This window comes from Heloderma suspectum, chromosome 1 (genome assembly GCF_057233095.1).
Source record: "Heloderma suspectum isolate Gila_16-S chromosome 1, 16-S_ref, whole genome shotgun sequence".
NCBI lineage: Eukaryota > Metazoa > Chordata > Lepidosauria > Squamata > Helodermatidae > Heloderma > Heloderma suspectum.
In genome coordinates, this window is record NC_139458.1 from 268,513,701 (window position 1) to 268,524,226 (window position 10,526).

The window sequence follows — 10,526 nt, forward strand, 5'->3', positions numbered from 1 at the left end:
CCTTAAGCCAATGTATTCAGTTGCCCCATTCAATTCTGTAAGACAGGGAGCATTCTCTCCACAATGGGGAACCCACTGAAACATCCTACATACCCCAAATCCTCACGTTAGGATGGTGATGGATATTGTCATCTGAGCAGATTTGACAAAACCTTGTAAATTGAACTTATTTGCCCCAGTCTTGCAGTTCAACGCAGAGAGGAGAGTTCTGATGTACACAGAAGCTCCCACATGCTAAAGGATTTTCCCATCCACTTCAGTTGAAGGGCCAGGTCGTTTCCATGCATGCATCCTTTTTGCTCACACCAAATTCCTTCCATTACAGTGAAGAGAACTCTGTGTGCATGTCAAGAGTGTACAGAGAGTGTGGATCAGGGTAATTGGGTCAAAGCCATTGATTTTTGAATGGATTAGAATAATAATAGTCGTATTATAAAATAGCCTCTTTTAGTGTAATAAGTATGTTGTGATCTTTTTGTTCTCTGCTTGACAGCCCTTCATTTGAGGGATTATGAAGACATTATTCCTGCAGTAGAGATCTATTCCCTATTGGCTCTCTGTGCATGTGCCAATAGAGCATTTGGTACCTGTTCAAAAGCTTTTGTTAAACTGGAATCCTTAGAAAACCTCGTACAAGACCAGAAGCAGCAGTACGAAGAACTTGCCCTGCACATATTCACGAAACACTATCCGAAAGATAACAAAAAGTCAGAGCTGGATGGTCTTCTTGAAGAGTAAGATTGCTGCCTTTGTTGTTGTTATGATTATAATGATTATATTTCGTTTGGGTGAAATTCAATGGTGTCTGTCTACCAACAGAACAGATACAGTGGGGGAATGGATTCCCCCTCCATGTGCCACAAAGGTCTGCTCCAGAGAGTTGGGAACCCTCTACCGCAGATTGGGGGAGCGGGGCAGTTTCCGGGGGAGAAGAAAGGATGGGAAGTCCCTAATATGAGTGGAAGTTTGCTTGCACAGTGTTGAATATCACCCGTTATATGTTGCATCTGTGCATTGAGTACAGCTAAAAATAACTATTGAGAGAAGTTAGACCTGTTGCACACTTATGAAGCGTTTTGTGACCCACAACCATAATCACAGCTTTGAATAGAACTGCTCATATTTTCATTAGCGATAGGCCTGTTCTATCATGTTGGCACCTTAGGATTTATTTTTCAAAAATTGTTTTTCTTCCTTGTGTTTAATAGGGGAGAAGGGAAGCTTCCAACATGTGTTGCTACAGGAAGGCCCATCACAGAGTATCAATTCTGGATGTGCAGTGTATGCAAGCACTGTGTGCAAGCCCAAGAAATAAGCAACTTCAACTACTGCCCTCTATGCCACAGCTCAGTGGCCTATTAATCAATAGGAAAAAGCCTGTGTCTTTATTGGTATGCATAGGAAGTACAAATGTACATGAACTGAAATGTTTAGAAACCCTATTAAGATAGTTACAGTGAGGAATAAGTCCAGAATCAAAAGCAATTTAATGTTTTGTCTGTGCCTATAAAAAGTTAAACTAATCTGAATTCTTTCTTTAAAATAGCCTCAACCTGGACAAACGTATGTTTTTTAGTGTAAATGAGGGATTGGACCCAGATTTAGTCATATACCTAGGAGAGACCCATTGAAATCAATAGTATTTGAGTTGGTCCTGACTAGTATGACTAAATCTGGATCCAACCCCCAATCTATGAGTTCACATAAATGAATGTCTGCCCTGTCTTTCTTGGAGTTCCTCCCTATTTCACAACACCTGCATTCTTTATTTTTATGTAGGCTACATATAAGTTGGGTGGAACAGTTTGCAAAAACATTGTAGGGGGAGGTGGTAGTGAACTCTTGAAGGAAAGAATGTTGTGATGGCAACCAACAATCATACTATTGATTTAACAAACAGAATTATTTTTGGCACTTTTACACTTAGATGAAAATGTCCTAGTTAAATTACAATTTGCATTAAATAATTATGCTGATGTCACTTTCTAAGCACAATACTAAAAAAAATCAGTTTAGACTGAAGGTTCAGAAAACTGAAATCTAAACATAGGTGTCCTGATCCAAAGGAGCATATACGGATGTCATAGATGCACATGGAGCCCTTTCAAAAAAAGCCAAAATCCCTCCAATCAGCTGCTTAATGGGGAAGAGAGAGCAGGATAGGTAACTGAATCCAAGCCCCTACTCTCCGTCCCCAATAGGTGATCAGCAGAATTTCAGCTTTGAAAGGCTCCTTGCTGGCATGAAAGTCCTAGCTGTTGGATCAGAGAGGACATCTACCCCTGTAGGACCTGTTTGCCCATGCAACCCCCTCCAGGTGAGAATCGTTATGTAAAAGCTTCTGCTTCTTTATGTGTAGTGCCCCAGCTGGATCAGCACTTGGGGTTCCTTTCATGCATCTGTCAGCTGCTTCAGCTTTCAAGCTACCCACAACGTGAACTTTTGCAGCCTAGTTACCTAAACAATTGAAAGACAATTATTAGATTGTGTCATCTAAGATAACATCTTCACCAAGTGATCCTGTGGCCCTGCTACATGGGCAGGCCACATACCCCATGACAGTGTCTGCTTAACTTAGTCCTTATCTTACTCGTCCAGCACAGAACAGGAGAAGGGGAATATTGCTGCAAAAAGCACAGAATACAGCAACGACAACCAGACCCCCATCCATAGAAACACCGCTTGTGCCTATAAATCATGGGCCGACAGAGACAACATTCCCATGCCAACCAGCCATGGAAGGATCCAGTCTACTCACAGCAACAGCCCTATGACATCTCTCCCACCCCACATCCAACACAAAACCCATCAGGCACATTTCCGTACATGGATTACTGGGGTACAGACAGCAAGAACCCAGTCACTGATTATTCTGAAGTTTATAAAATTCTGTATGGTGTGGAGAAAGTGGATAGAGACACATTTTTCTCCCCCGCATAACACCAAAAAACAAGGTCATCCAATGACACTGAATGGCTGAAGATTGAGGATAGGAACTAAAGTACTTCATCGTGCAGTGCATAGTTAACCTTTGGAATTCACTCCCACAAAATATGATGGCCTACTTCAACTAATACTTTACGCATGAAGCTACCACTGGCTATTAGTCCTGACAGCTATATGCAGCCTCCAGGTTTAGAGGCCATATGCCTCTGAATTCCAGTGGCTGGGGAGCAGCAGTTGCAGAGATCATGCCCTTAATATTCTGCTTCTGAGCTTTACCAGAGGCATCTGGTTGGCCTCTGTGAGAAACAGGACACTGGACTAGATAGGCCTTTGGTCTGATCCAGCAGGCCTCTTCCCATGTTAATCCTTCCACATGGGTTTGAAACTCTTACATCACTGGCACACAGACACTGCTCATACGTGCCCTCCTGGCTACATAAAGCAAAGGAAAGGGAGCATTCATCAAGATACACAGAGGGAGGGAAGGAGTCTTGCCAGGCAGGAAAGGGGAGGAACCAGGGCAGAAAATGGAAGCTACAACAGTGGTCTTGCAGTAGAAACCTCTAGCAGCTCACTGAACAGGGTTGTGAAATCAAAAGGTTTGAGTTCAAGCCCCACCATAGGGAATGGGAGAAACAAAACACCACTCACTTTGTGCATGCTTGGCCAGTAACAAATCATGCCAGAAAGAGTTCCCAGGCCTCAAACCTACGCTGCAAATTCCACAGATCATGAGGCCAGTTGTCATTTCCACCTGTCAGCCTTGAGATGTCATCAAATACACCGGGGCTACATTGGTTGCAGGAGGATCCTTGATCTGTGGAACCGCTCAGGTTTCACATAAGGGCCTTCCAGATTCAAATCCAGGGTATCACCTGCCACTGGGAGGGAACCTTGGATACAGTGTGGTGTTTGAGCCAATCAGGGTGAGTGCTGTATGAGCCAATTAGCCCTTTTCCCCTGACAACCTATGTGACCAGTCCCTGTTTTGCCTCATCATCTGTTCCTTTCTTGCAATTCACAGTTTCATTCTTTGCACCATCACCAACAGTTATAAAGAATTCTGGAAAGTTAACCACAGAATGTTTTCTGTAGGAGAAACTATGTGTTAAATCAGACTGAAGTCTTTGTCACTTTACAGTTTAATAGAACCATATTGACTTGTGTATATAGACAATGAAATATATATATATATACAACAATTAGCTCCAGGATTATTATTATGGTTGTTTCTGTAAGGGGGGGGAAACTTTTTTTTATGGTTGAATATTTAGCTAAACTTCACATAATATGTTTACTGGAATACATTCCTAAGGAAATAAATCAATATTTTATTTCTTCAGTATTCTAGCTGTATGCTGCTTTCTGCCAATATGCACAACATAATTTACGAACCAAATGTTGAAATATGTACAAAAGTAAGCATTTTTATAAAACAAAAAACCTATATAATATAAAAGCAGGGAGTGCACAAATAAAGTAAATAAATAAATGGACGATTATACAATGTAGCATTATTATAGCAGTAGGAATATGATCTTGGGTGTATTTTGTTTTTTCCAAATATATTCTGCATGCTTCATTCATTTGGTAACAATTGGCTGGGTTCAACTTTCAATAAACAGTATAAAATCTTAACCTCAACTAGGGTCAGGGTACATCTATTTATACAATTAATGAATGGCACAAAATCCTGTTAGTGTCTGCCACTGCTGCTGCTACTTACAAACTGCCTAGGCCCTAGAGAATGTGTGTTATTTAGTATTTAGTCTAAATACTAAAAATACTACAGAGTAAGTTTTCAGAAAACAAGAAAACAAATAACATTTAAGTACAGCAATCCTATCAAAACAGGACCAGAGAGAGGGTAGGATTGAGTCCCTACTGAGGGTGGGAGAACCATTAAGGCATACAATAAAATCTTGGTTTTGCAGGGGCAGGGGGGGCGGCACCCAACAACAGTAAGTTTGATCCAGGTGAAGTTAGTCACTGGGACTTAGGCTCATCATGACTAACTTGTCCCATTGATTTCAGTGGGACTCATGTATGACTGACTTAATCTGGATCCAACTCAATTTTTTAAATTCAAAGCCAGAAAGGAAAATAGGGCTGTATTCATTTGAGGATTCTTAGGATAAGCAGTAGTAGTTGAGGGCTGTGCTAGGAAAGAACAGGGCTGGCAGGGGAGGGTAATTACACAGAGTGGAATGTGAGCAAACAACTATATTCCATGTGAGTCAAGCCATTATTTGATAATTCTTGTAGTATCGCTTGATTAATAGACTTAACCTTTTTTTAAAAAAAGAATGTACTCTATTATATAGGGTCTGATCCCATTTAAAATCAATCAACTGCAATGGCAGAAGTGGACTTTCCTGCTTCCTCCTTTCCATGGCAGCCCCTCGAAAATGCTACATAAGAGAGTCAGGAGACTGCTGAATGGGTGACCTGTGGTATGGGGGGAGGAGGAAACTCAAAAATCAGGCGGAGGGGCCTTCCACAAGCAGAGCCCTTTCTCTTGCAGCAGTTCCCTTCATTTTGCAGAAGGCAGATCCTGGATCCAACTCATAACTGAAGAAAAAGGCATCTTTTTTCTGACATCATCTCAGAAGAGGCATTCGCTTTTGTATAAAATAGAAGGCATGTCTCTCCAATGAAGGTGCCTGTCACTCATGGATTTGTAAGTACTTACATTAAAACTAGTGTTCAAAAATCTGCCCAATCATTTTTTAAAAACTCAATCAACTAAATACTGCAGCCCTAATTATTTCTTTAAAAGATTGCTGATTTTTTTTCAGGGGGATGACAGAATATTATGTCAGCAGTGGGAGTGTGCATGTCTACATTTCTGAATAAAATAAAGTTAGTATTGAGAAGAGAGAAAATAAATATGAAGGCATGTATAGAAAGCAAAATAATTACAGAGAATTTTGGACAAACCTCAGAAGACTGGAATAATAAATGCATAAAGCTGCCTTATACCAAGTCAAACCACTGGTCAATATTCCCAACAATTTAGGAAAATAACAGAAAGTAAACTGAAGGCATTTCAATAAGGGAAATGGAAGACATGAAGAAAAAATGAAGAAAAATATTGTCAGCACAGGTGCCTATTTTCAATAAAGAGACAGCTAGTTTGAAAGTTCATACAATGAAGTGAAAAAAAGGAAGAATTGTACAAAAACAGGAAATGAGAGGAATACACAAGAGTCAGGCTGTCACATAATAAAAAGGTGGAAACAAACCAAAGCCAGTAAAAATATACATAGGTAGGTAGGTAGATAGTTCAAGTCAAATCACTAGCAATGACAGTCTAAAATAGGACAACGCACACACATGTAGAAAAAAATTGTGAGGGGCGAAATAATTCAGGAACAAACATACATTAGCAGTATGGGCGTTAACATAATGAACATATGAGAGCCCTGCTGGATCAGGCCAAAGACCCATGTAGCCCAGCATTCTCTTCCCACAGTGGCCAGATTCCTGTGGGAAGCCCACAAACAGAAACAGGCAACAGCACCCTCTGGGTCATGTTCCTCAGTAACCTGTATACAGAGGCTTATTACCTCTTGTACTGGAGCTAATATATAGCCACCATGACTAGTAGCCATTGATAGTCTTACTCTCTGTGAATTTGTCTACTCCCTCTTTTTGAAGCCACCCAAATTGATGGCCATCTTGTAATAGCAAATTCCCTAGTTCAAATATGCCTTCACATAATGAAGAAAGGCAGACTATGTGGAAAAAACAAAGAAGGCAACCTTTGGCGGGCATTTTCACACACCCCCTCAGAAGCCACTCTTGGTATAAAAAAACCCACAAAAATTCTAGACAACACTATTGAGACACGTCAAGTGTCAAAACAGACATTCTTTTTTATATTTTTTATTATTTTTATAAATGAAATAATACCAAAATTACCAACAACCTAATCAATATTTCAATTTCCCAACAGTACAGTACTCTGATGAGGATACCACAATAACAAAGAGAGAAGAAAAAAGAAGAAAAAAAGAAAGAAACGGGAAAAGGGAGGAGGAAAAGAAGTGAAGAAAAAAGAAAAATGCCCTCTCCCTCCCCTTTAAAGAATTAAACTCCAACAACCCCCGGGCTCTGATGCCATTCTATTTTAAAAACTATGTCTAAAACCTTAATGATCTTACAGTTTAATAAACAACCTTACATTTCTATATCATATCACCAATCTTATATTAAAGAAACAGGTCTACAATTCATTCCCAAAAGCTATATTATTAGTAATAATTATATATATATATATATATATATATATATATAGTATTATATAATAATAAAACTGAATATAAACCTTCAACCATAAGTAATATATTTTATACTAGATATATTATCTTTTTTAAAATAAAAAATATAAAGAAAAGCAAGAAAAGATGAAAGAGAGTAAACCAATATAAATATAATCATTTATCTTCTGAATTAGCCTGGATCATGTAGACTAAACACAAACAGTTAAAGCTTGTTTAAAGATTCCATTTCATGGGGTTGTAACAGAATCCTCACGCATTTTTACGTTAAGCCATGCCTCCGCCATTTCATGATTTAGAAACTTCATCTGACCTTCAGACACAATACAAAGTGTAGCAGGATATTTTAAGTAATGTAAGTTCATTTGTTTTGCCGTATTCTTTGCTTTGATAAATTGCCTTCTTTAATTCACCACCTCTTTGATGTAGTCTGGAAATAACATAACTGTATCTTGTTTCCAGGAAAGGCTTCCAGCCTCCCTTGCCAAATGCAGGATATAATTTTTTGTAGAGACTTTTGCAAATTGAGCTATGATCATGTAATCAGTCCCTTTAGCATTTGGCACATGAAATGCCTGCTCAATATCAAGTAAATAATCAGATGGGATAGGGAGTATCTCATGCAAAAGTTTATCCACAAAAATAGGCAATTTTTACATCATTAGGCAGATTTTTAATCCCAATAATACATACATTGGATCTTTTCGTGAAGGCCTCCAGTTGAGAGATTCTATCAGAGATCTTTTTAAAACAAATTTGTGACGTAGTTTCATTTGCTGCCACTTGGTTCAAGCTCATTAATTTTCGTCTCCATTTTTTGCCGTGACGCATTAATTAAATCTACAGCTCCTTGCAGGGCGGCAATGGAATTTTGGATTAAATCCAACCTTTTGACTTGTTCCGTAAATTGTGAAGATAAAGCCTTTATCAGCGTAAATAATTCCCCTCTATCTTCTGTTTTCGACACTTTTGACACAGAGGATGCGGCGGGAGTAGGTGCCAGCTCCTTTCTTCTCCTCGGCACAGACATGTTACTCTCAAACAGATCTTACAGGTCCTCAGATGTTCTCAAATATTAATGTTTCTTAAATCACCCCTCAGAGGTTGTTGATATTTCATAAAGCATATATTATTATGGAACACGTCAGCCCTGTTTTCTCCTATAAAACAGGAGTCTCAGAACAGCTTTTTGCATTGGTAAAGCTCTGGGAAGATAATCCTGGAATCCAGCCCCCCCACTATCTCGTGGGGGTTACTTTTCTCCAAGATGTTGTCCAGGGCTACTGCCTTGCCCCCCCTTTCAATTCCAGGGGGGAGATGAAAAGGTTTCTCAACCTTTTAAAAAGCTGTTTGAGAAAGCTCCCATGGAGAGCCCGTGGGAAGCTGCCAGAGCGACACTGGTCCCAGACAGAAGTTCTCAAAACAGACATTCTTGAAGGCACGAGTTCAGAAGGAAGAACATTAGCCCCTACCATCGGAGTTTGTTGTATCTATCATTGCATGTCGAGATACATATTGGAAAACTACCTTACATATACTCCTGAATCCAGTTACTTCATTCAAGTTTTTTTCTTTTCTTCCCCATCTTAAACATCTCAGTGCAATTGTAGGCATGTCTACTCAGAAGCAAATCCCACTGCGTTCAATGGGATTTATTCTCAGGTAAGGCAAGATTGCACCCCTCATGTTAAACATAACTAAAATCTTGCCTTAGGCTTATCCTCTCTCACACACGCACGCACACACACACCCTAAAAATTCTTCATTCTCCTTTCTGCATTCTGAAATGCCACCCCTGATAACAGTATAAAACATGCACAGTAGAATTTGATACATATCTACTCAGAAGTAAGCCCCAGCCACTGAGTTCAATGGGACTTGCTCCCAAGTTGGTACAAATGGGATTGCTGCCTCAACCTGATAAATATTGTTATGAGTTGAATTGTCGCAATGAGTAAAGGCTCAATAATTGTAAGGATTTCAATCTATTTTAATTTTTTATTCTCTTTAGTAGAGTGTTGTATTTTGTCATATTTTTCTATATTTGTGCAATGTATAACGAAGAATACAATACTTAAGAGTTCTAATGAGGATCCATAAACCTATTATACGGGTTCTTTTTTTTCTTTTTTTTTCTTTTTTTGCTCTCACTGGCTCCTGATCCATTTCTTGGATCAGTTCAAAGGTCTGGTTTTGGCCTATAAAGCTCTGCACAGCTTTAGGATCTCACTACCTAAGGCAGGAGTGCACAACCTTTTTGGCCCTATGGCAGGTGTAGGCCCCAGATTTTTGAGTAGCAACTTGCATAAGCCCCAGCCAACATGGCCAATGATAGGAATTATGGGAGTTGTAATCCAATATATTTGGAGGGCACCAGGTTGCCTCCACGAAGGGCTACATTCAGTGACACACACACATACATACACACACACGCCTATTCCGCCCCCATCCCAGCAATCCTGCTAAGAGCGCCGGGGTGGGTTTTCTGCTTTGGGGTCGCTGAGGGAGGGGAAGGCTAAAGCCTCCTCTCTTCCCCCAGTACCCCTGACTGGATTGCTGCTCCTGTTGCTACTAATATTCAAGGTCAAAGGAAGAAAAGTGCACCGTGCAAAATTCAAGAGTATATATATAACCCTTCTCAGTCCTTCTCAATAGATAATCCTTTGGCCATGTAGTGGTGGCAGTTTGTTTGCTTTTGCTATTGCAAGGTATAGTGGAAGAGTATTTATGTACCCATAATTACTGTCCCCACCACCTTAGCAGAACACTTTTGGTTTACAGTCTGTCAGCATTTCCATTACACACTCTCATTTTTCAGAGGTCAATAACTTTGCCATTAAAAGGCTGCCTAAGCAGGAAATGTGATATATATACAGGCTATCTTAGTCTCTTTATTTTATTTTTTTCTCTGAAGGAGGAGAAACATTTTTGCTTTCAGTAATTTATGACAACATTTTGTCATCTGCTATCTTCAAATTGGCCGGCTTCCTGAAATTAAGATGTTGCAGGCTGTCAGTGGAGAAGAAGCTTAAACATAGACACACACACACACACACACACAAATAAATTAGCAGCTAAAATATAGCAGGCGGCTTGTTCAATGGGCAGTCATTAGTCACGTAAGTTATTCTAATCAAAAGAGCTGAATTAAGCTTTAGTTTAAAAGCTCCAATTAATTCCAAAGATAATAAAGAAGTCATTACTTTTCTTCCCTGCACTCAGAAAGCATGAATAGATTTTCTACTTGTTAGCTTGACTGTCTCTACTGAAATAAAACAAAGGCTCACAGCCACTAAA

The 10,526-nt window shown here is 39.5% G+C and overlaps 1 protein-coding gene across 3 annotated transcripts in view; it reads left to right on the forward strand.

Moving 5' to 3' along the window:
* Window positions 1-4,462, forward strand: part of WDR35 (WD repeat domain 35) — a 54,500-nt gene extending 50,038 nt beyond the window's left edge. For all 3 annotated transcript variants that reach the window (XM_084830700.1, XM_084830710.1, XM_084830719.1), the window contains 2 exons: window positions 494-734; window positions 1,209-4,462. In XM_084830700.1, the coding sequence (XP_084686826.1) occupies window positions 494-734; window positions 1,209-1,362 (395 nt within the window). In that variant the 3' untranslated portion in view covers window positions 1,363-4,462. The remainder of the gene's footprint in view (window positions 1-493; window positions 735-1,208) is intronic.
* The last annotated feature ends 6,064 nt before the right edge of the window (window positions 4,463-10,526 follow it).